Consider the following 26,907-nt stretch of genomic DNA (forward strand, 5'->3'; position numbering starts at 1 on the left):
AGTTGTTTGGGGAGATGGAGGTAGCGATAATGTCAGCCTGATGAGTTGTCTCTCTATCTGAAAGGTCAGTCTTCCCCTCCCCTCCGCTGAAAGACCATCACAATGAGGATGGCGAATCCCACCTCGGCTCGTGCCTTTGCTCTTTCAATCTAATGTATTTTTAGCTGGAAACAACTGGCTTCTTAAAATGGAGATTTAAATAGTAGGAGGCGGTATGTGTGCATCCAGGCTCTGCCTCTATCCGTTCTTCCTCCGAGCGTTTTTCTGATCAGGGATTGTAACCAGAACTGGAGGAGAAAGGCAAAATATTGTCGGTGATCCCTGGCGCTTCTTTTGCTTTGTGAAGAAGATATAACCCTAACTTTTGCAATGAAGGGTGCTTGGCTGTGTTTGGCGACCCTCTCTCTGGCCTGCCTCAGTTGTAGAGCGGAGGACGGACTTGAGTTTCCCAGGTATGATGGAAGAGACAGAGTTGGCACCGTCGACATGAAGAACTACCAGAAGCTTTTGGAAAAGTACGATATCCTGTGCTTGTTGTATCATGAGGCGGTCCCTGCTGGAGACAAAGTCGCTCAGAGACGGTTTGACCGGGTGGAGCTGGTGCTGGAGGTGAGGCGAGCATGATTCAGGGTAGCAGAGGGGGTGCTCAGCAAACTTTTGCAGAAAGTGTTCACAACAATACAGTCACTGCAATATGGTGACAAATGAAGCAAACTGGTTAAAAAAACTTCTCTGCAGCATGCTTAACTGGTGATGGTTACGTGGTCAACAATACAGAGGGCAATGTAAACCATGGGAACTTACATAAGATATCTTTATTAGTCACATGTACATCAGAACACACAGTGAAATGCATCTTTTGCGTAGAACGTTCTGGGGACAGCCCGCAAGTGTCGCCACGCTTCCGACGCCAACATAACATGCCCACAACTTACTAACCTGTACGTCTTTGGAATAAGTGCATGCTTTCTCAGTATAGTAAAGAGGCATGTGATGGCCATTATATGACATCCAAAGACTTCAAGCCACCAACGTGCTATTGTTTATTTTTTTGTCTTTTGAGGCAGTTGGCAGCTCAGGTCTTGCAAGAAAAGAACGTTGGATTCGGACTTGTAGATGAGAAGAAAGATGCCAAGGTGGCGAAGAAACTGGGTGAGAAACAAAATATTGAATGAATCACAGAGTAATACTGCATGGAAACAGGCCCTTCAGGTTAACTCATCTGGTATGCTCATATAAGCTAGTCCCACTTGTCCATGTTTGGCGCATATCCATCTAAAGCTTTTCTCTGCATGTATTTATCCAAATGTCTTTTTAATGTTGTTATTCAATAAATTGGCATTTTGTAATAACTTCCATACTGACCATAGGCAGTTATCTAAAACGCTTTTCAATGAGAGACAAAGGAAGCAAAAAAAATCCATCTCCTTTCCAAATTGTTTATTGACAACCATGTTTCCTGTGCCAGCTGGTTTACTCTGCAAATTAGTAATTTTAAGCATGAACTTTTTACTACTTGAATTGCATTTAGCAAACATTTTCCTTACCTTTATAATCTTATCAATATTCCCCTCCCTCTACCTGGCAAGGAAGTTTTCCATCTGCACGGCATCAATCAACTTCATGCTTTTATTTGGATCATTCATTCCCTTCCTTTATTTTCCCCCAGCAAGGACAGATGTAGCCAGTTTATGTACTTTACATAGGCAATCAATTGAAAACACAATCCCCATCCTTATTTCTACCACTGCTCCAGTCTGTATTTTGCACAGTGTTGATGCCATCTCCTTAGGCTTGTTCTCCAGCCTATAATTTGAATAATGTAACATGTTTGCTTTGGAGAATACAACAATGGCACAATTCTAGCATTTGGCCAGCAAATACAGTAACTATTTTGAGGAGGAGTTTACTAAAGATGTTGCATAAGAAAGTATCATTATTGTTCATCTAGACAGTGGCTTTGGTGGTTTGTGATGTCATCAAAGCATTCCCCGGAGGAGTTTGATTTCACCACACCTGTTTATTTGGAAACTAAGGAGACACATGGAGCTCTGAAATGCCAGAAAGTTACCTCACCCCAGGAGGGTGCTGATCACCACATTTGATTTGGTTCCCCCCCAACACCCCCCCCCCCCAGTTGTCCAGGGTATCTTCAATAATTATTTATGAAATGATGTGAATAAGGGTCTTAGGCTTGTTGTAGGACTTTATCCTGACTTTTGTATGGTCAGTTCCTGACCTGCCAGCAATCTGGAAATAATGGGAAGGTAGAACCTTTACCAGTTCTATGTAAGTAGGTCATAAAGTCCTTTCATTTTGCTGGATTGTCAGTTTAGGTTGCTGTATAACTTCTGTGCATTTCTCAGCCTGTTTTCCTCTCTGTAAAGTGAAATGTGACTGCTTTAAAGATTTTGTTATGTTGATTGTGCCTGTCTTAAATATACTTTGACCACAGTAATGATGATCTGGTAGAGTTGTCTTTGGGGATGAGCAGCAAGGGAAGCAGAAGGAGTAGATACAGTTGTGAGAAGAGGGATGATGGCATTGAACAGGACACCATACCACAACGGGCATTCTGGGCATCAGTTCCTAAACATGAACTTCAACATGGAATTATGACTAACATGACTTTGTTATCACTTGCATTAGCCTCAAATTCTTTCTTGCACTGAGTAATGGATAGTACTGCCCATGGCTGCCAAGGTCACCATGAAACTTGGATTTTATATTATGATTCTTTTTAGACTGTAGCAGCAATATATCAGAGTTTCCAGTCTAGTTCTCTATTGGCACGTCTACACCTGGAGGAACACTTATTATTGCAGAGTGATGTATATCAAGAGAGCACCAGGGATTACCCATAATGCAAGATGCCACAGACTCCATCCATGTTGTCTTGCCTCCCCATCATCAACATGGTGTCTTTACTGAAAGGAATTCAACTATTTCAACAAACAGCTGGTTTGCAACCATTGTTACGACTTATTCATTATGTGACAGCACTCTGAGCTGACTTTATTCTACTGAGGCCATTAAGCCACAAGCAGGCTATCGGGTGACAGGGAGTAGTCCCACCAACTACGGCTCCTCACTCCTGTCCAGAAACCAGCACAGCTGCAGAGCAAGCCTGCAACATAAGCTGTGCTGCCACGGTAATCACCACTGAACTAACAAATGGTGAGCTCGAGCAATGCTCAGAGGGAGAGGTCATGGCAGGCGACACCAGAAATATGAATGCAGGGAAATATGTAGGGAGTAGAGAGGTGAACTCAGAGGAGATTAGGCTAGGTGGAAATTGAAATCAGAGAGAATAAGGAAGTAGGGTTGGGGGTTTTCTGGGGAGAAACCTGGGTGGCTCTAAGAAACTAGTAGACAATGCCACTTTTAAAAGTAAGATGATAGGGGTGGAGTAGGGTAAGTTGCTCGAAGAATAGAATAATGTCAGAGAAGTCATTTGAGAGGTAACTAGTGCTACATCATCACCTCAGTAGAAATGGTGATGGCTTAGTGCATTCACAGGAGGAAGCTATTGTAAGGGACAAAGGCTCACCAGCCGTGACACAAGTTTAATATCTGAGAGGAGTGAAGTGAAAGTATTTTAATGCTGAGTGACAGGGAAGAGAGGAGCCAAGAGAATAGGAAATAGACAAAGGGCTCAAGTTTGGAATGACAGCCAAAGTGTACATATGAATAGCACCAAAAGAATTAGTATGTGAAGTAGAAATGATGGAAAATTGGATCTGCAGAATTGCCTTATTATTACTAGCTAATTTGGATTCATTCATCCAAAAATGGAAAGGCATTTCTGATGTCTAAAATTGTGCAGTGATCTACTATGTCCCATTCAGTACATCAGCCAGTGGCTAACAAAATAACTAAAAGTAGTGATTGCACCGCAAAAGTAGGGGAATAATAGGCTTAATTTATTCTTTACCAAGCAATTACCTCCTTGTTTTCTCTAAGAATCAACAAATTCTAATTTAGGAATCTCCAGTGACATTAAAGTCAGTTTTTTTTTGCTTTCTACTTCAAAATGTTATGGACTGTTCAATAGGAGAGGTATTACAAGTGATTAATTTTATTGAAAAATAAATCTGCATTAACTCATACCATGAGCTCATTTTAGAGAACCTTTTAAATTGCTGCTTCTGAAGAATACAGATGAAAGAACCTAGTGTAGTGAACCTTCTCAGATCCCCATTGCCAGTCACTTCAACTCTCCCTCCCACACTATCACTGATATGTCAGTCCTTGGCCTCCTCCACTGCCAGGAGAATTCCAAGTGCACACTGGAGGAACAGCACCTCATTTTCTATCTCGGAAACCCGCAGCCTAACGGCATGAACATTGAATTCTCCCACTTTAGGTCATCCCCACCCCTCTTCCCCACAACCAACGCCCCCACCCCCCCAGCACCATGCTTCTTCTCTTCTTCCCTTTCCTAGCCTCTTTTTTTCTACTTTTTTTTCCCTTTCGCTCCTTACCTCTGACGCATTCCCCAGTGGATCTGGTCTCCCCTCCTCCCCCGCACCTGCCCATCGCCATCTCTTACCTGCATCTACCTATCACCACCTTGTGCCCACCCCGCCTCCCCTCTTTTGTCCACCTATCACTGCTCTGCTTTTCTGTCCTATATATTGGGCTTCCCCCTTTCCTATCTTCAGGCCTGAGGAAGGGTCCTGACCTGAAACATTGACCGCCTGCTTTTCTCCACGAATGCTGGCTGGCGTGCTGAGTTTCTCCAGCATCATCGTGTTTTTCATCAGCCAATTTAATGTTTAATCTCATGAAATTCATATGATAACATGCAGCAGTTTGTATTTTGAGTTTAAGACCAATGAAGATGCTGCTGTCTGAGAAAATTAATTTCACAACTTTATCTAATAAGGGAATTGTCACTGGATTTCCAACATAATAAACCATGCAGATAAGCAGTGTAACAATGCATGGCCACTGTTCCATCCTTGATATTGATGGCTGATTCTGTGCTGCCGTTAATATTGCAGTGGTAGCCAATGTTTAGACATGGCTTGTCTGAAGACATCAGGGATTATTTCTAATAACAAAGTAATTGAGATTACCATATTTGTGTAAGGAATGCACATCAATTATAAAGAATATCAATTTTGACAATAGGTAACCATGAAGTATTATGTGTAGATGCTCATGATCCTGTCACAGTAATTTACTGCTTGTCCATTGCCATATAAGATGCTTTTTAATGATCTAGTAAATATTAATAGAAGCCAAACAACATATTTGGCATTGGAAGGTAATGACAATCAACATGAAGTCTCAGTTATTCAGGTATTAGTTGCCTTTCGAAATATAAAAAATGCAAAACTTAAATTCAATAATGTTTTAACATTTCCTTTACAACTCTTTTCTTGCTTTTTATTCAATCTTTTTTTCTACCTATTTCTCTTTATACCTTGACATTAAATCCTAGTTCCTTCTCAGCTACTTCACTGTTAACTTCACAATCACTCAGTCTGATTAACTAAAGAGGTACAGATGCTTGCCTTGTCTTCATAGATGCCTGATTTCTTTTGTGGTAAGTTATAGCACAAAATATGATTATGATTAAATGGATTAGGGCAAGGTGCCCGACTAGAGCAAATTATGGACTCGCAATGTTTAGAATGTGCTGATCACTGCTACACAATCACTCCCTTTGAACTAGTCTCCTAAAGGCAGGTTACATTAAAAACCTGATTGAAATGAAAAAAATCTGATTTAAAAAGTTGCCATTTTTATTTGTGATGCTCATTTTCTTGACAGTCATCAAAGAACATCACATAAGCAGACATTGCACTGTCTGCTGATAACCAATGGAAGGAATCTGAAAAATTCTGAATGGCTGGAGTTATTTATTATCCTGCCTATTGCTGTGGTGCTGTAGTACAATTACACTTTATTGAAAGTTTTTCTCAAGGTAACACTTGGAAATAGACAAATGTTGCTGAAATAAACTGTTTTTCAATGAATTTACTCATTACCATAATTTTATTGAAGAGTTGTGTTTGAAATTTAAGCCTGTATAACTACATTTATAACTATGCTTCAATACGGGTACAATTCATATCAATGGCTTTACGACGGCTACTGGATCCACCAAGTCATATTTCCTGGCTTCTTAAAATAAAAGTCATTCAAGGAGAAACATTTTTAGAACTACAGTTTTCTCTTAAGTTGCTCTGCTACACTAAAGGATCTTGCAAGAGCATTGAGAATGAATAATATCTATTGGCCATAAAAGGCTGACTGGAAGTGTGATCAGATTCCTGTCAGAATGTGCTGCCAAGTCGCACAAGTTGACAAGAGGTGTAAAAATGTGATAACAATAACAATAGTGTTTATGTGATGTGGAACATTTCCCACAATATGAATTAAGTGGTAAGAGTACGCTCTTATCTTATTTAAAAGGAGGAACATCTGGTTTTACTGTTATACAATTTAATAATTGTTATTGTAGATTGGCTTAACTATTTCTAAACTGTACAAAATCTATCTGGAGTAAAGTCAGTATGTTTTGCAAACAGGAACTCTACCTTTTGTAAGTGCTGTCTGCATTGATCTTTAAGTAGTTCTATTCCAACATGTAATGAATTAACTGCGACTCCAAATGGAGCTTTGTTCTTATGCATAGCGCAAGTCCAGTGTGACTGCATATTCTCACCATTATGTTTAACTGAATATTCTCACCATTATGTTTAACTGAAAGGAAACTAAAGTATGGGACATGTGCTTATTTTAGCATTTGAGGCTTAATTTCAGATTTGCAAAGAATGATCAAGAATAGAGGAAAGGGAGGAAAGTGAAGGAAATGCAGTGTTGACCTGAGCAAGTGAGTGATGCAGTTTGCCCTTTTAATGGTGGGGTGGGGGGTGGGGTTGCTCAAGCTATAGAGAGTAAATGGGAGGTGACTTTAAAAGTACATGCTACTTCATCCTCCTTTATCCTTACTTCAGTGTTGTTAGGGATTTAAGAGAAATTAAGTAAAGGATTTTGTAAAGTTGTTTTCTTTTGTCTCTTTTTAATCCCTCTCCCAGGAGTTTGTATGATGGGGAAGAATGGTTCATGTGGTCTACAGCTTGATTGCGTTGGGCAGGATGGATATTCTAATGGGTCATTTCCAGCTATTTATCCTCTTGGCTCCTGGTTCCCTTTTTGAGGAATGGCATCCATCCTCATCAACTGGGTGCGCAGCAGTTTGCCAAATTTGGTACTTCAGAGCATCTTTCCCAGGGAATACCAGCGTAGCCTGGGCCATGATAAGAGCCTTAATGTACACAGCCTGAGAGATTGGGGAAAAGATAGAGAAGAAAGGAGGGGCTTTGGAACTGCTGGAATCATGGGATTACTGAATCCTCACACTATTTGAAAAATAATCCATCGTGGAAGAAATATGATTAATTATACTTATGTATCATACATTATTATACTTATATTCCTATTATTTATATTACAGTTGCACTCTGTGAGATGCTTAGATTTCTTAACATCTTCAACCTTGCAAGAATGCTATGTCTGCTCTTCATTCCCAACCCCACAACTTTATCTCATTTTGTTCCATTTCCAGCATCTGCAGTCTCTTATGTCTTCCTTTATTTTTAACCCCACTTCTGCCCATTTCTACAAAGGTTCTGGCACCCCTGAAAAAAATGTAGAGGTGGTATCTGACCATGTATCTCACAGATAACCCTTCAATATGTAAAGGACTTCTCGTTTCACATACACTACAACTAGTTCTATTCAATTACAGTATATTCTTCTATTAGATTCTGTTAAACTATTGAGAGCACTCCAAGTGCACTTTGAAATTTGCTGTAATTTTTGTTTGTGGCCATATTGGACTGTGTGGTAATAAAATGCTTTGTTGTGAGGTCTAGTTTTTTGTCCATCTGAAATGACAGTTCTTGCTTTTCACAGGTCTGATAGAAGTTGGGAGTGTATACATTTTTAAAGGTGATCACCTGATTGAATATGATGGTGAACTATCTCCTGAAGTACTTGTATCATTTCTCCTGGACGTGAGTAAAGCATTGACACCAATACCTTTTATAGTATGGCCTTATTTTCAAAATTCATATGATTACTTATGTTTATTTTGTCAGTTTGTACTCTCTGGTTTCACGACCATAAGTGTGTATGTTAGTAGCAGCTATTATAACCATAGTTGAGATTTGTCACTAGGAGTGAATCAAATTGTCTGAATCTGAATTTTGTGAAGATAGGGATATCAGGTCGATATCAGAATGAATCATCCACTCCCCATGTTTGGCTGAAGGTGTTGCAAATGTTTTGGCCATGCCTTTACTGAATATTCATGGAATCACATTCAGCACCTATAATACCCAGAATAAACACAAGCTACGAATTTTGCAGATATGATTTTACTGAGGTATAGAATATAATGGTGATCGCTTACCATTTCTGATCTTAGCTTTAACAGAAGTAGAGCCTGTGGTGGAGGAAAGTATTGCTGAAGTAAATTTGGTGAGAGACTGTAGATATTGCATAATGTAGACATGGTGTGCTGGTGGTGGACGGGGTGATTACTAAATCCAGTGGCAGAGGCAATGATTAAGTACTGAATCTTGATAGGAATTGAGCTTGGTAAGTGATATTGCACCTGTGTCCATCCAGGGGAGTAATGAGTATTCTGACTCATAGAATTATAGAGAACTGATGACACAGAAGGAGGCCATTTAGTTCATTGTGTCTGTGCGATTCAAAAAAAAAGCTGTCACCTTCTAGAATTTGGCCAGAGCCCAGCAGGTCACAGCCCTTCAAGTCCAATACTGGTTATATAATGATGAAGATTTCTACCTCTACCAGACAGTGAGTACCTTTTTGATTCCTTACACTAGAAAACATCTTTAGACTTTTCTTGATTTTACTTGCCAGCATTTTCCCATGCCCTTCTTTACCTCCTTAATTTCCCTTTTAGTTTCGTCCCTACACTTCCTTTTGTCTTCCTGCATTAAGCTGGCAGTCTCTGACATAAGCTGCCCTTTTTGCCTTATTCCACCCTGTAAAATAAGATAAGATAAGATTTCTTTATTAGTCACATGTACATCGAAACACACAGTGAAATGCATCTTTGTGTAGAGTGTTCTGGGGGGCTGCCTTGTTGTCCTGGTCTCCAGGTTTGGTCGTCCCAACCTCTTCCTTTGTGAAAAAACATTTACCCTGAACCCTTTGAATTTACCCTTGAATCCCTTATTTGCTTCCCAGTTCTCTGAGACTGATTTACCTCCCAGCTGAAGCAAAAAACTGAAGAATTGAAGAAGGGTCATTGACCTGAAACATTGTTTTTCTCTTTCTGCAGGTACTTCCTGACCTGCTGGGTATTTCTGGCCTTCTCTGTTTTGGTTGCCTTCTAGCTATTCCCAGTCCACTTCTGCTAATTGTTTCTCTGTAAAGTGACATTGGCCTTATCCTAAAATGTAGCTTTTTCTCCTTTTTATCTCTCCCTTTTTCCATAGTCATGCTAACTATACATGAATTATTGTCATTACTGAAAGAATGCTCTCCCATTGACCCCCCTGCCCCTCACTGCAGCAAGCTCCCTCACTCACCAAGATCCCAAGCTTAGTAGTCTGTCGAAGCAGCCTTTCTTGCCAGCATTTCTAAAAGGACTCTAGTATCTGCAAATGGGAACTTTAATACTAATGTATGCTCCTTGTTTGATCTGCGGAGATGAAGATAGCTCTGCTTTCTGCCATATTTTACATTGTTATCTCTTGTTGCACAGACAAGAGGAAGAAAATAAAACAGCAGATTATCTACAATTATTTTATAAATGAATCACACCATTAGAATAAGGGTCAGGGACATCAGGCATGAAACTGGCCTCTTTGCACCTGTTCGACCCTCCCAGAAAAGCGTCTGCACTCGGACTCATTGTTGGAAGTTGCATTAAATCAATTAATACCTTGTGGTTAAAAAGAGCTTGATGAATTTGTGGTTACAAATTACATTGAGAATTACAGATCAAGGAACAGATAACTATGAGCTGATAATACCAAGGCTGCACAACATAAAATCAGAGGATCCAAATATATTCAGGCTCTAATTGGTTTATCCCTCAAATAAGGGATGATTAATGCCTGTTCAAGGACCTTTATTACAAGATCAGTGTCCCCTGAGACAGCTGGCCAATTCTAAATTTGGTCTGACAACTTTGTCTCTTGGTGATCCCCAACTCTCTTGCTCTGTCTGTCCAACCACTGCCACTCTCATGGATTGTTATCTCATTTCCCCAATAACTGATGTTGTCCCTCCACTCCGCTCTTTCCTTCATTTCACCACTTCCCTGATTGCTGATGAAACCTACCACACATACAACGACAGACTGCATGTGGGGAGTCTAGAATTAGGGGGTCAGGATATGCAGTAAGACATTTAGGTCTGAGATGAAGAGACAATAGTTCACTCACAGAATGGTGAACCTGTGGAATTCTCTGTCACAGAAGGTGGTGAAGGCCAAATCATTGAGTACGTTTAAGGAGGTAGATAGATTTCCAGACATCAAAGGGTATAGGGAGAGAACAGGGATACAGTATTGAAATAGAAGATTAATCATAATTGTATTGAATAGTGGAGCAGGCTTGTGCGGCACCTAATTTTGAATCTTTTCTGTTTCCCACTGAGATCCATCAATGCCTCAATTAGTTCAACTCTGTCCTACTGATCAAAGACAGTTGTTCTGTTGATGAATGTGACACTCCTCAACTTTCACCAGTCAGATACAGAATTAGAAACACTGGTTGGTTCTTAGATGAACAGCCTAACTTTAGTTAATCCAACTAGAAAAAAAAACCCTAAAAACATAAGGAGCACCTCAGATAGGGTATCCATTAGCCACCACCTCCATTTATAAGTCCTTATCAGCACAGTGGAAGAGCAGGTGCCCAAAGCTAATGATTGTGAACAGTGCTTTACATTTACCCTTTGGCGTTTCACGCCTTATCTGCTTGCTCCATTACGTTTGGGGAAAACAAGGAACATACACAGCTTCTTCAACCTTCTGAAGCCAGCAAATGTCTGGCTTGTTTAGAAGCTGTTTCCATTCATCCTAGATGAAGCTGCACTCCATCTCCACTTCCACTAGTATGTCCTGCAGCAGTGTTTCTCCTTCCCCAATAGAAGAGCAGTGTTGTTCACAGTTTGCGTCACTGGGAATAATTCCTTAAAAAATTCACATTTCACATTTCACTGAGAGTTGAGATCTGGATTTCATGCTCTACAAATAAGTGTGCTTTATGCCCTAGTGCCAGTAGCCTATTTAAACATGGGACTCATCTGAATCCTGTCCTCTGAACAGGTGGGCACTTCGACACAACTCAACCAAATTTTTGGATTGATCAGGATATTGTATTTATGATTTTATGTTCAGGACACATTATAAAGCCGATAGATCAAACATTTTACATTTATAATGTTGGATCTGTATCATTGTCGTAGTATTTCCCCAGCAGTTGTGTAGAAGCTGCACCAAGCGTTAATATTGCTTATTTTTAAAGTTGATTGCATAATGTTTTGCTTTGTAATTTTTTTTGTTTTAATTAGGGTTAAGGTTGTCAGTACTGGGGAGTTAAACATTTTCTCCATCAGGATCAGGATCAAGCATTCCCAAGGCAGCTGTTAAGACTGGCAGATGCTGAGTGAGGGACTCTTTACTGTGGCTTGTGGCAGGTGCAGAGTCTTTGCTATGTCCCAACAAGGAGGATTAATCCTTCTCCAAGCTGAGGCTGGAACTGTTGGTCAAGCAGAAAACTTTCATTTAGTGGACAGCTTCCTTCTAAATGTGTGTGCGGCGTGATTCTGTAAAACCCTCCTGAAAGATCAACGAGCCACCTTATTAGCGGGTATGAAGATGATATTGACCATGGAAGAAGCCTTCACATCACAATCCATCAGGCTGTTAATTAGCCTGGAAATATTTCCAATGCTTTATTCCCCAAAAGGGAAGAGTATGAAAATACAAAAACAACAACCCTCCTTCAGAGGAGCACCTCTCATTGCCCTAATGTAATAAAATCCAGCATTGTGTAGATCATGTTGACAATACAGCTATGTTTAGTTCAATATTTCTCAAGTAAAATATTAATAGACTTCAAGTTATGCAGAAAATGTGATATTTTAACACTGAGATCCATACCAGAGTTGGCTTTTGTCAACAGGTGACAGAAGACCCTGTGGAGATCATTGAGACCCGGGCAGAGGTTCGCTCTTTTGAAAGAACAGATGAAGTTATTAAATTGATTGGATACTTTAAAAGTGAAGTTTCTGAACGTGAGTTGCCACAACCGTTTCCCTTTCCCCAGGATCTGTGATGCCAGTGAAAATTTGGATGGCAAGGCTTCACTTTAAAAGTGAAATGATTTTGCTTTAGATGTTCTTATAGGAGCCCTAAACAGTTGAATTTTAAACAAAAATCTGAACTCAAAATGAAATCAGGAGCACAGAGAGAAGGCAGCTCAGTTCCAGGAATTTGTTCTTGAGCATCTGTGTGTATACAGGCATGGACAAAGTACAGCACTGGGTTCACATAGCGATATCGAATGGCAAGCATCACTTGCACAAATCCTTATGTGCCTCTGAGGTCCACAAATGGTGCACTCACACTGGAGAAGGCCTTAATGGGAGAGCTGGGAGCTGCCTTGGTGACAATTGAATGGGGTCTAAGTGTATTTGGCCCACTTCTGGGGAGTCTGTGGCGTTCTTCTTCTTTCAGGTAGCTCACCCCACAGTACTTTACTCGACCTAATTTTCACTACTCATGTCTATCAACTCTACCCCTAGAGTCCAAATGTGTGTCCACCCCCACCACACACCAAGACTCCTAATCCTAATTGTGACCTACCCCCTGGCAGGCACCTGTTCCTACTCATAATGCAACTCCCAACTCCCAATCCTACCTAACCTCCATGTACCTGTGTACCCCTCCCTCTTTCTACTTTTACTTCAGCAACTGCATCTCTTCACCTCCCACCCCACTGCAGTGATCGCAGCCTCAGTGGCAGAGCTAGTGGAGGAAATACCTTTGTTTGTGTACAAGGCGTGCCCTATTGCACAGATGACACCTTATCTGTGTGATAGAATTTCATTGCCGGCAGGCCTCAAACAAAACCTGTGCAGGCCCTCCCTTGCTGCACCAGCTCTAACCTACCTTTACAAAATGTTGAGTTCTAAGAAACAATGTATGACTGTTGCTATTATGAATTTATTTAAGTTCATAAGAAAACTCACTGTAGGCCTCCTGAATCTGTGCTTTATATAAACTTGTTCTTTGTGCAAAATTTGAAACATCTTTAAACTTGAAGGGGACTGCAATTAGAGAGAGGTATATAGTGCATTCAGTTAATGATGAGCCGTAATGTGTGCACTAATCATTTGTATTACAATGTACTACTTTAATTGAGACATTAATCTGATTAAATGGGTCAATTCTTCTTTTAAAGTAAGTCCATGTAATTTGTACAACTTTGTATGTTTGTATAATCATTTTCTACTTGATCATTTCAAAAACATAAACAGAACAAATATAACAATTTTTTAAAAGGAACATTGGGGCCAATTTTCACATTTCCACATAACAATCTCAAAACCGGAATCCTGTTAAAATAATACATATCTTAGTTTAGAAGAAAGTTCTAAAAAGGTATTGGTCTGACTGGTTGCTTGATTTTAAAATAGTTAGAATCAAATTCTCATTGTTTGGATTCTTGAAATTGGTGAAATATTCCCTAGTGATACATTAAGCAGCTGCAAGTTACACGATAGCTTGTCTTTTGATTGCACACAGCCTTTCATCCATTATCAGTCTGTATTACAGAGGCAGATCCACTGACAGCAGTGTTTTAGTGTTTCAACTGTGATGGCTTATATCATTCTCTAATTATGCAAATTGGCAGCAATTTCTAATCTATAATATTACTTTTGATTGGTTAATGAAAATGTTCTTGTTTTAATACTTTTTGTTTGTTTGTAATACATGACTTTGTTATTGTTATTTCAATTTATGAATAGATATCTAAAACCAAATACAAAAGAGTTATCCATTGTATGCATCAAGTTCATAATACCTGTCCCTGTGTTAATCTTCAAAATCATATTTTGGAAGCATGGAAGTAGAATTATAATATGCACACAAGGTCAGGTGGATATAAAGGATACAAATGTATTCAAATACATAAGAAAACTCACTGTAGGTCTCCTGAATCTGTGCTTTATATAAACTTGTTCTGTGTGCAAAATTTAAAGCATCTTTAACATTGAAGAGGACTGCAATTAGAGAGAGGTATAGAGTGTATTCAGTTAATGATGAGCTGTAATGATTGTACAAACGGAATTGTACAAATTACTTTGACTTATTTTCAAAGAAGAATAGACGCATTAATCAGATTAATATCTCACTTAAAGTAGTGCACTGTAATACAAATGATTAGTGCACACTTTATGGATCATCGTTAATTGAAAGGCTCTGAATTTTCACATTTTCGGCTTACTCCATATGTAAGTTCAGTGGATGTCTACCCACAACAGCAAAACCGTAGTGAGCCTAAGATACTCAAAATTTTGGCCTCCTGTGTTGCTCTGATGCTGGTGGAGCTTTTGTCTAGCCTTAAAATAGCTATTGAAGGAAAAGAGAATAGGCTGCTGGGGATTCTCACATGAGGAGTTCCCACTTTCTAGTCCTTAGTGTAAGAAGAAGCCAGGATCATGACCTGGGACTCAAAGAATGGTTAGCTGTTCATTAGCAGAGGATTTAGGCAGGTCTGTTCCAGAACTTACACAAGGGTGGATCTCCCATGCAATTTCCCCTGATTTTCCTCATGACTCCCCACCATGGAAATTTAGAGCCAGTACGTAACGTTTTTAAGATAATGACGTCTCTTTTGATAATATTTCAAATATTCTATTCTGTATTTCCATCTTTGCCTCTTCCTTTCTCTCCTGTTTTCTCTCCTCTTTCTCATGCAGATTACAAAGCCTTTGAAGATGCAGCAGAACATTTCCATCCTTACATCAAGTTTTTTGCAACTTTCAATAAAGGGGTGAGTAATTAAAGTTAAAATAAAAGCTCATGGAATGGAAGGAAAATTATTGACCTGGTTTGGAATTTGTTTAAGGAGTAAAAGTCAGAAAGTAGGGATAATGAGTATGCATTCAATTCAGGAGGAAGCGATTCACCATGTACCACAAGGATATATGCTGGGGCTTCAACTATTCACTATATTTATTAATGACTTAGACAACACAATAGAGGGCCATATATCCAATTGTACCAATGAAACAGAGATTGGTGGCACAATGAGTAGCTCAGACTCGAGCATAAAATTACAAAGGCCCATTGATAGATTAAGTGAATGGGTGAAACAGTGGCAGATGGATTTCAACATAGTTAAGTATGAGGTCATCCATTTTAGACCAAAAGAAACAATCGTATTCTTTTAAAATTGTGAAATGTTAGGAACAGTGTAGATGCACAGAATTTTAAGGTTCAATGTATTTAGATCATTAAAAAGTAAGTTAAAAAGTCTAATGGGATATTAGCTTATCCATCTAGGAGGCTAGGATACAAAAGAGAGGTGGTTTTGCTACCTCTGTACAAATTAGTTGTTAAAGCACATCTGGTCTACTGTGTACATTTTCAGGCAATGCACATTAAACACAGGTTTGGAGGAAGGCATTTATTCAGAATATTACTAGAGCTCTGAGAGTTAAATTATAAGGATAGATTTACTTTAGAACATTGTGGGGATTTGATCAAGGCTTCTAGGATTTTGAATCAATCCCAGGCAGAAGCTTTTTTTCTGCCACTTTGGTAGGTTAGTACAATGGGATTTTACTGTACAATCAGAGCGTCTACATGCGGAAAACATTAGTAAATATACGTACAGACAAAAGATGTTAGAAGTGTGGGACTCCCACCCACAAAAGGTGGTAAATACTAGCTTAATTAATAATTTTAAAAATAGATTGATAGATTTTAGTTCACTAATGTTATTAAGGGACCTGGAGCTAAGGCAAATGTCTAGATATAAGGCATAGATAGAGTAGACAGCTGGTATCTTTTTCCCAGGGTTGAATGGCTAATACTAGAGGGCATGCATTTAAGGTGAGAGGGGGAAAGTTCAAAGGAGATGTTCAGGGCAAGTTCTTTATACAGAGAGTGGTGGGTGCCTGGAATGCGCTGCCAGGGGTGGTGATAGATGCATTTAAGAGGCTCTTAGATAGGCACATGAATGTGCAGAGAATGGAGGGATATGGACCATGTGCAGGCAGAAGGGATTAGATTAATTAGGTGTCATTAGATTAATTAGTTCAGCACAACATCGTGGGATGAAGGGCTTGTTCCTATGCCAGATTTGGTCAAAACAGAGTGGCAGAGAAATTGTGATTGAAAGTGTTACAGAAAGTGTGTGATACATTTCATAGGAAGAGTAACTTAATTGAAATATTTTATTGTACTTAAAAAGGTTATGCTTCTATTTGGGCATTTTTTTCTACATAAAGGAATTCAATAAATGCAATTTGTGGTTATATAGCAATACCTATACAAATAATAACAGTAGAGGATGCTGTTGCAACTTCTATTATTATTAACTGCAACTGACTTGTAATATCTTTTAGATTTTTCATGATTTTCCTGAGGCACCTGTAAAATGTTTGATTTTGTTGCTTCTCACCATGTATATTTTTAGCCATTTACAATACAGTGATTTGCAATTGCAATCGCAATCTATCTCTTCAACATATTGTTGAGTTTATGATTTAGTAAAATTACACAGTCATTTACATACTTCTCTGAAGCATGTAAAAATGCTTCTACTTGGAAGCATTTCAAAATATCAGAAATCATAAGGCATCCTGTTTCTCGATGCAGTGAAATAACTTTACATTGTGCTACGTTTCTGGTGGGATTCTATTTAGGTGAGCTATCAATTCCTATGTTCACATATCAAAATGGTGGTTACTATTTTGTTAATGTGGTGTCCGTTTAAGTTCATTACGTTATTATTTGTTGTGTTCTGCCCTGGGTAGGTTGCAAAGAAACTTTCACTGAAGATGAATGAGGTGGATTTTTATGAGCCTTTCATGGGTGACTCAGTCACTATTCCTGATAAACCCCATTCAGAGGAAGAAATCGTGGAGTTTATTCAAGAACATAAAAGGTAGATACCTGAATGGGTGTATTGTGCAATTTCATTTAAAGATAACTGTGCCTGGAATGGAGTGATGATCTGTCGAATATTTATTCTGTAAATAGTAAAGGTGGGGCTTATAAATATTCTTATCAGGTAGCCCAACTGGACAATGAATTTGTTTTCTAATTGACTGGAAACCTTATATACTGCATTGGTGAGGTAGTATATGAACAAGGCCAACTGAGACTTCATCCTTACTAATAAAAGCAAGGATATGTTCCCTGACAAATCTTTAATGCTGAAGCATAGTAATTGTTTTTGAAACTGTGATTATTCTGTTTTCAGATCAACCCTCAGGAAACTACGTCCAGAAGATGTGTTTGAGACATGGGTAAGACAAATGTGAAATGAATGATTTTTCTTTTCTAGTAATTAGTAATGGCAGGAAACTGTTCAATTTGCTTTGTCAGTGAGAAAGATCTAAAAGGAAGAGGAACGGGTACAAGGTGTACTGAGGAATGAGTTGGCAGTGGTAACAAATAAGATTGTGGATGAAAATAGAAGACACAGACTGGAGGAACTGTATTTAAAATATCATCATCTCTAATGGTATAGTGTCAGCATGGTTCTGTGGTAGAACTCTTTACTCTGAGTCAGAAGGTCACCTGATTTTTTTTGTTAGCTTGTGCGGCTGAGCTATCTGGGTAGAATTTTCTCATATAAAACCAGTACAGAACAAAAGGTGGCCCTGTAGTCCAGTGAGTTCATGTCAGGTCCACATAGAGTAATCCATTCTGCCCATAATCTAAGCATTGACAGAGTGACTCATTGTCAGAGAAGCCACCATCTTTTATTGGAACTTCTAAATTAGGGTCCTAACTACCTGTCCCATTGGATGTACAATATGCCATGGTACAACTTAAAGAAGATAAGGAGAATTTTCTGAACTAATAGTTACTCCACCACTGCAGACGGTCATTTTACTCCTTGCTGTCTGTGGGACTTTGTTGTGTAGAAATAGACTGCTGCATTTATAATGGCGATTCGACATCAAAGAACAAAGCACTTTGAGGAAAGTATAAATGGAAGTTTTTTGTTCTTTTATCATTAAGAAATCTCCATAAATTCCTCACAGTGCAACACTAGTTTGTGATCTATTTTTTGTACAGGAGGACGACATGGACGGAATCCAGATTGTTGCTTTTGCTGAAGAAGAAGATCCTGGTAAATTTATTTAAAGCTGAACATAAAATCTTAGGATGTGAAAAGACCATTCACCCCATCACATATTTTCTCCTCTTTTCAAAACTCCTAATTTAATCTCACCCACCCTTTGCCTGTTTGCCATAAACTTTAATATTTCTGTTTTCAAGTAGTTGTCTAATTCCATTGTAAGATAACTTATGGATCTGCTTCAATGAAGATTTGAGATAGACCTTACCACATTCTGAATGTAATCTACATAAATACTTTTTCTCTGACCTCCCCTTTCATCTTTATGCTAAATCAGTAAGTAGATGCAAACTAAAATAATTACTGCAGTATATATATACAAACTAATACAATCTCCTCATGACTGATCTCAAAGTGGGGAAATCCCTTCCAAAGAGAGATGAAAGCACTTTAACAAACTGAAGTATATTTAATATGTAGCATATTTTTAAAAATTCTATACATATTAAAGATATTTTAAAACTTTCTGTACATATTTAGGATATTTTAGCTAGACACGTAGATAATGATGTTATGTGATTTTTTTTGGCACTAGCCTTAAAAAGAATGATATCAGTCATTTCAGTGAATTATATAAATTTCATCATCAATGGGTTCTGGGAAGGTTGCTGCTGAGGTATGGGAAGTTGGTTATAAGGCTAATGAAGAGTTAATTAGTGGATAATGGTAGTTGACATGTACTAGCGTTGTTGATCTTTAAAATTCAAGCAGTGGTCTGAATGATCAGATCATCAATGTATTGGCCTCTTAAATTCTGATAGGTATACAGAATTTATAGTATTTCAATGTACTGAAGCATCTCAAGGCACATATATCATGCATTCATATTCTAATATTAATACCAGCAGTTTTGAGTTTATTATATGATAGAAGCCCCAGGTTCCCTCTGGCCCAGCACCAAATCTGATGATCCTAACCTGGCAACTTGTTATGTTGAAAAACAAAAAAAAATTGCAGATGCTGTAAATCTGAAATAAAAACAGAAAATGCTGGAAACACTCAGAAGATCAGGCAGCATCTGTGGAAAGGAAAACAGAGTTAACGTTTCAGGTCCAAGACCCTTTGTGGGTACTGTTGACTTTATGCACTGCACTTCCTCTGTAATATTGTAAATTAAGTATGCCAAGGACAGTGTTTGGTATATCCATATTTGTGCAAATGAGCTGTTGTGATTACCTGAATTGGAGATCAGGGGCAGGCAGGCTGTGGAAATTCTGGCTGAGAGTTGTTCAGCTGTCTTCCTGTATCTCACTGTTACTTGTGGGACTTGCTGCCAGAACTTGAAAGCAGGTGTTGAATATATGAATCCCAGAATAGAGTACACATTCAAATGGTGCACTAAAGATGAGAACATATTATCCAAGGCATTTTCTGCATGTGTACCACGGACCACTTGGCATTGGGTCATTGGTGTAGCCCAGGCAAGCAATTCTGTGGGGTAATTGAAAATTATTCTCATTCCTACAAGGAAGGGTAATAAATGAGTTTCCCTTTGCACAGTATATTTAATAATATGAAGTATTTTGGTCTTCAGCTGCCATGCTCTGTCTTGACTGGATGTGGCTGAGAGCAGCAGGTAGAAAGAAACAGGGTTAGTGGAAGTTTCATGACCTGATTCCTCACAAGTAGTAAACTGCCCATGAGATTCTGATAAACTTGATTCAAAGTTTGGCCTTGCAAAATTTTTTTTTCAGTTTGCCCTTTGTTGAAGTTGGGGGTTAGTGCAGGAAAGCGGTGCCGAGATAAATGATCAGGCCTAATTTTATTCAATAGCGTAACAAGTATCAGGGTCTGAATGCCCACTCCTGCCTCTATTTCTTGTTCTTTCTCATGTTCTGTGGCTCTGTATCAGTCATCCAGAATTCTGTCTGCTAGACTAGTTACTTAACCACTAAGCTATCATATTCCTCATTTCAAAAACATGACATCTTCCCCACATTAACAATAATCAGCTTTCACCTGGCTAAGTCACCTCAATGACACTAAAGGATTTTTCCACAAGAATCACAAAACACTTTATGCTTTACACCTTGAGCAAACAAATTAGGGGGAAATATGCCCGATCTTTTACCTTGGAGCTACTTTCCTGCACTAACCCTCATATCGTTTATTTCCTCTTAAATACGAAAATTTATAGATTTCTTTCTTGAATATACTCAGTGGCTGAGCGGCCAAGACCTTCTTAGGTAGAGAAAGCCAGAGAGTTACAGGTGAAGTAATAAGAATATAAAAAAATTGGAGCAGGAATAGGCCATCCGTAGATTCTGAGATTGCTGCCATCTCCCATCTCTTATCCCCTCCACCCAATAAAACCTCACTCCCTCAGCTTCTGCCAAGTTATGATCATCAGATTTGGTGCTGGGCCAGAGGGAACCTGGGGCTTCTATTATACAATAAACTCAAAACTGCTGGTGTTAATATTAGAATATGAATGCATGATATATGTGCCTTGAGATGCTTCAGTACATTCAAATACTAATTGTTGTTGGATGGGTTAATCTATCAGAAAGGACAAGGAAAATGGGAATTAGGGAAGAATAACTGTATTGATAAAAATAGCTTACAATGGTGGAAAGTATTTCATTATGGGTGACCAAACAGTGGGTAATATTAAATTATAGTAACTCTTCCCACAGAAGGCTGGGGATATTGGGTTAATTTGCAAGGCAAAGGTTGACAGGCTTTTATTAAATAAGGGTATAGTATCAATGGCAGCTAAATAGCAGTGATCTAAATGAATGACAGTATGGGCTTAAGGGGTTGAAAGGCTGACTGCTTCCATGTGTTCAATTCATAGAGCAGGATTTTATTTTTTTCATGTTTTCTTGCAACATAGAAGGAAGCCATTCAGCCCATCAAGCATATGCTGGCTCTCAGAGCAGTCCAATCAGTCCCATTCCCTCACTTAATTCCCTATACGTCATTCTCTCTCACATGCCCTCTGATTCCCTTGCACTCAGGGCAATTTAGAGTAGCTAATTAACCTCCCAGAACACCCGGGAGAAACTCAAGCAGGCACAGGGAGAAAGTGCAAACTCCATACAGACAGCAACTGACACCAGGAGTGGCCCAGGGTCTGTGAACTGTGCAGTGGCAGAGCTGACAGCTGCATCACTGAGCTGCTCTGCTCTGCAGTGCAAATGTATTAAATATCACTTTGTGAAATATTGAAAACAGTTATATCAAGGTGCAAAGTCCACAGCACGAATGTGGCGCTTAGCGCCACAAAGCATGTGGAATTGATATCCATGGACAACTTCCCTCCTCCATCTATCACCCCTCCTCACCTGGATCCACCTATTGCTTGCCAGCTCTTGCTCCACCCCTACCCCTCACCTTTTTATTCTGGATATCTCCCCTCTAACTTTCAGTCCAGATGAAGGGTCTTGATCCGAAACAATGACTGTCCATTTCCCTCCACCAATGCTGCCTGACCCGCTGAGTTCCTCCAGCATCTTGTTTGCTGCTTCAGATTCCTGCATCTGCAGTCTCTCATGGCTCCATGGACTATTTGCTTGATTAAAAATTCTTGATTTCTTCCATGAGGGTAATTGGGAAATTTCTATGGCTTCACAGATGGTTATGAATTTCTGTCAATTTTAAAAGAAGTAGCAAGAGAAAACACTAACAATCCAGACCTAAGCATTGTGTGGATCGACCCCGATGACTTCCCTCTGGTGAGTACAAATGTTATGCAGTAATCAGCACAAAATATATTACAGGTACTTTGTGGCAGTAATTTGATCTTTTATGATTATTTCAGTTGTTTACTTATTGGGAGAAAACTTTCAAGATTGATCTTCACAGACCTCAGATTGGAGTGGTGAATGTCACTGATGTAAGTCGAATCATCAAGTTCCAAGTGTGCTCTTCCAATCTTTTCTTAACATTGATGTTTTGCCATGATATGTGGGATTGGGAGGTACATTGGCATCTATACACTTTTATGAGTAGACATAACTGTGATTTTGTATAGCAACATGAATGTGCCTGGATATCACTGCAAATTCACTTACATGCGAGTCTCTATTTGGTTATGTGTGTGATCTTTTTCAATTCCTCTATATATGTAGACTTATAGATACAGTAATTTAAATTTGCAAGGAAGTGTGTGTGTGTGTGTGTGTGTGCGCGCGCATGCGCGCGCTAATTTAGAGCTTTGGATATGCCTTCTCTCACATTTGAGTAAGAGAAGAGTTTTGAATTTGTTTTCGGGACACTTTGGAGGAAGGGCATCATGGGTATTCCACTGTGAATGGTAAGTGTGAGGTTATTTTTGATGTTATTAATCCCCTTCCTAAACAGATCATAGAACTAATGAATGATACAAGACTGAGAAAGAAGCCAGCTGGCTTACCATGCCTGTGCCAGCTTTCTGGAAGAACTACCAAATAAGTCCCACTCCCCTACTCTCCCGCCTCCTCCACCTCAGCCCTGTAAATCTTCTATCTTCAAATATTAATCCCTTCTGAAGTTATTAATTCTGCTACCAAGACCTGCTACAAACACCCTTACACTCCAAATAGTAATAACTTGCTGCCTAAAATTTTTTTCTCTCTGGTCCCTTCTGGTTCTTTTGCTAACTACCATAACTATGCTGGCCAAACCGCTTACCACTGGAAGCATCTTCTTGTATATGAATGCTCTTCCTAATTTTTGACACCTCTATCAGATGCATTAACCTTCTCTACCTCAGTTTCTTCACGCAGCTGATGTCTGTATCAGGGGACTCCAGTCTCATCACATCAATTTTTCTCAGTTCAAAGGAATGGTTATTTTTGAGTTTTTTTCAAATCACAGAGAAATTCAAAAGCTGAAATTAAAAAATGAAAGAAATTGATGATCGGTCTCAAGATGTAGAATAATTAGATTGGTGTTGGATGGTCTGCCATTCTGCATTGATGATGCATCAGGAGCTCCTGGCTATGTTATATAGCTGCAGAAATATTTTTGCATTGAAGCAACAATGGAACATCAGGCCTGAGTAAAGTCTCATAAGTTCCCTTTTGTGCAGTTTGTTTTTCTAGTGACCTTATAGTAAAACAAAATGGCTTTTGCTGAATTACTTGAGGATTATTTTGTCCTCTGCTAATGAGTTTATCCAGTGGATTTATTCATTAGATTTAATGTACCGTTTGCAGATATATGGTGGGCTTTATACTTGAGTGCATGCTTCCAAAGGCTGATAGCTAGTAACACACCTTATCAATATACCATTAGTTGTGCATTAACACTGTGATGTTAATATCTCTATGCTTAAAGGCTGATAGTGTCTGGATGGACATTAAAGATGATGATGATCTACCATCAGCTGATGAACTAGAAGAATGGCTTCTTGACGTACTCTCAGGAAAAGTTAATACAGAAGATGATGATGATGATGATGACGACGACGATGATGAAAACGACGATGACGATGATGATGACGACGATGACGATGATGATGACGACGACTAATATTTTTCATTAGTAATTATCTACAATATGAACAAAATAATTCTGTGTTTAAAGATATTTTAAAACAGATATATTTGTAATTTGAGACAAATACTGGAAATGAATTCAAATTCTCATAACGATCAAAGTAAAAGCTCAGATTTTAAAATGAAAAGCAACTGATTTATAAATCTTACTGTTGATTTTTTTTTACTGTTTCATCGTTTCCCCAAGATTATAAAGAGCTTGCATTTACATTGTGCCTTTCACTGTCTAAGATCAACTAGACAAACTTTACTGCTAATAAAATATAACTGAAATGTTATTGTAATATGGGAGAAGCAGGGCAGCCTAATTACACACAATCCACAAATAGCTCCAAGCTCCCACAAACAGCTCTGAGGTAATGGTCACGTGATCTACTTTTTAATATCCAGTGGGTGCATCTGACTATCCAGCACTCTCTTGGTACTGCACAGGAAGGATCAGCCTAATTTATGTGTTCAAGTAATCAAACTTAATCCTTCTACTTTAGAGACAAAAGTTCCACCTTTTAACTAAGGCTAACTCCTCAGATTACATTTCAGATATCTCCTTAAATTGAATAAAAAGACTTAAGTACATAAAGATTATTTTGCTCAAGCGGATATTGCACTCAACTAACCAATACCTAATCTTAACTATATTCAATTTGTAGGCACAGTCCAATATATCCAACACTTAAATGACAATCTCTATTCAACATTAAATGACATTTGATGATTTGCACATTAGTGCCACTTGTGTTTAGCAAGTATGTACTGTTCAATGCTCCCAATGCAAAGCTACCAAATGTTTATTTGATAATACCCCCTAAAGCTGCAAACCACAACTAAACTTTACATTTTCTATAGTAAGGTTTTTGGCTTTAGGGGGCAGTTTTAATATCAATCATATTAAGTGTGTAATTTTAGGCAGACATTCTTATTCCACATTAATTCCACTTGATAGGCATTGCTTTCTATTACTTCTCACCAGGATGTTAGCCAACACAAAACACTGCACTATGTACATAGCTAGTAAATGACATCTAGTGCTATGTGATAACAAATATAAAACAGAAAATTATTTGAGGAAAATAATTATTGAAGATTGACTGCTAATTAAGCAACGATATAACAACTAAAAGTATATTATAGCACAGAGTAAAAATTAGCATTATTGTACATTTAAAGTCACTTTTGTTACTTCAAATAAGCATTTACATTTTAACCGAAAAGCAATTTATCATTTTCTTGTTCTATATTTTTGCATCTAATAAATTTTAAATGAAATAGAATGATTAAAAACTGCAGATTCTCTAAATGTAGAGGTTTTTAGAATCAAAACATTTTCAAATGTGTTTTAAACAAAATAGATATATTTCTTCAATGCAGGAACAGATGCAGAAATATACATTTAACTGTTCTTGGAGAGGCACATCAAATTCACATATGGGCATGTGTGTGTCTGTCCTAAATGTCTCAGTGATTATTGGAGCCTGCTTCACTATGGCAGCTTATGTTAAATGTAAATAAGTGAAATATAAATAAATATCTAGGAATGTCACTTAATTGCCTCCAATACATGTCCTGCCATCTATACTGTTGCCCTCTCATTATTGACAGAAGTGTTTTAACTGTTAATGGCATTTTCAAGAAGATTATCTACAGTTGTAACGATTGTAGTACACTGTGTATGAATAATCCAGAGCCAATAAATTATTCCAGAACCCAAAAGACATCCTAAATTCATTATACTATGACATGCAAATAAATTGTGATTCCATTGCCTAAAGGCTGGTATATAATAGTAGATCCTAAGAACATATGGGTGGACCGATTAAATTGCCAAAAGATTACAGGACTTATTCTAAACTTATTCTAAACTTGGAGAAACAAGGTGCACAAGTTAATAGTGTCGAGCATGTCCGCTCATAAAGAATGGTATTGGGAGGTGCAGATTAAGGCAGCCAACATAATTCAAGGTCATGATTCACTTTTGAAACAGTGCCAACATTGCCACGTCCTAGTATATTCACCTCATAGCCTGGATTTCATATTGCAGTTATGCTGGGAATATGCAGCAGAAAATCAGAGAAAATTTCTGTCCAGAGTTACAGAAATGCATCTATTTCTTATGGCTCGAGTCCAGGATTGCTTTTGTAGTGGGAGGTAACAATATTTAATATTTAGATTAGATAATCATTGCACTGGCTACAACAGTATTTCACAAACTTTATATATATATATAAAAATATGAAAAAAGATTAACGTGCAAAGCAGTTATAGGGGAAGTGTCAGGGGGCAGAGAATACCTGCTGGGGAAGGGTAAGCAGACAAGAGTCATGGAGCATGGTCCCAATGGAAAGCAGAAAGGCGGGGAGGGGGGGTGGAGAAAGAGATGTGACTGGTGATGGGATCCTGTTGGACCTGGCAGAGGAAGTGAAGGATGATAAACTGGATGCAGAGGCTAGTGGGGTGAAAGGTGAAGAACAGGGAATTCTGTTCTGTCTGGGGAGAGGAGTAGGAGTGGTGACAACAGACACATGGGAATCATAAGTCCCAGAGTCAAAAGCCTCATCTTGAGAATACATGAAGCAGATGGGGGGGGGGGGGGGGGGGTAAGAAACTGATAGGGTTGGCAAGGGTGTAGTTGAGGTAACTGTGGGAGTCCATAGGTTGATAGTATGTGTTGTTTATCTCCCAAGATCGAGACAGAGATCCAGAAAAGAGAGGTGTTAGAACTAGTCCAAATGAATTTGAGGGCAGGGTGGAAGTGGTAGCAAAGGTGATAAAATTGACAAGTTCTCCACAAGTCCAGGAAGCAGCACTGAGGCAACACCCTTCCCCACCTAGATCTCTTTGCCCATCATTCCCCCCCCCCCCCAATCCCTCCCACTCATCTGGTTCTACCTATCACCCTCTGACTCAAACCTTCCCTCTCACATCTGTACACTGGCCATCTTTCCACTACCCGCACAGTCCTGATGCAGGGCCTTGACCCAAAATGTAGACCATTCCTTTGCCTCCACAGCTTGACCCGTTGAGTTCATCCT

At 38.8% G+C, this 26,907-nt stretch overlaps 1 protein-coding gene across 2 annotated transcripts; it reads left to right on the top strand.

The window, feature by feature from the left end:
• The first annotated feature begins 14 nt into the window (after positions 1–14).
• Positions 15–25,566, top strand: LOC127569460 (calsequestrin-2-like). 2 transcript variants are annotated; one of them, XM_052014134.1, is made up of 11 exons: positions 15–609; positions 1,068–1,152; positions 7,933–8,033; positions 12,192–12,303; positions 14,995–15,068; positions 17,059–17,189; positions 17,508–17,553; positions 18,332–18,386; positions 21,972–22,072; positions 22,159–22,233; positions 23,658–25,566. In XM_052014134.1, the coding sequence occupies exons 1-11, from the start codon at positions 370–372 to the stop codon at positions 23,850–23,852; spliced, it is 1,215 nt and encodes a 404-aa protein (XP_051870094.1). In that variant the 5' UTR covers positions 15–369; the 3' UTR covers positions 23,853–25,566. The 2 variants fall into 2 exon arrangements, with proteins under 2 accessions (XP_051870094.1, XP_051870096.1); XM_052014136.1 differs by lacking the exons at positions 12,192–12,303; positions 14,995–15,068.
• Positions 25,567–26,907: the final 1,341 nt, after the last annotated feature.

The sequence above is a fragment of the Pristis pectinata genome, chromosome 4 (assembly GCF_009764475.1).
Source record: "Pristis pectinata isolate sPriPec2 chromosome 4, sPriPec2.1.pri, whole genome shotgun sequence".
NCBI lineage: Eukaryota > Metazoa > Chordata > Chondrichthyes > Rhinopristiformes > Pristidae > Pristis > Pristis pectinata.

Coding starts and splice junctions, on each gene's coding strand:
- LOC127569460 (XM_052014134.1), top strand. CDS start 370: ATGAAGGGTGCTTGGCTGTGTTTGGCGACCCTCTCTCTGGCCTGCCTC. Junction 8,034..12,191: donor TTGTATCATTTCTCCTGGAC/GTGAGTAAAGCA, acceptor TTTTGTCAACAG/GTGACAGAAGACCCTGTGGA. Junction 17,190..17,507: donor TTTATTCAAGAACATAAAAG/GTAGATACCTGA, acceptor TTCTGTTTTCAG/ATCAACCCTCAGGAAACTAC.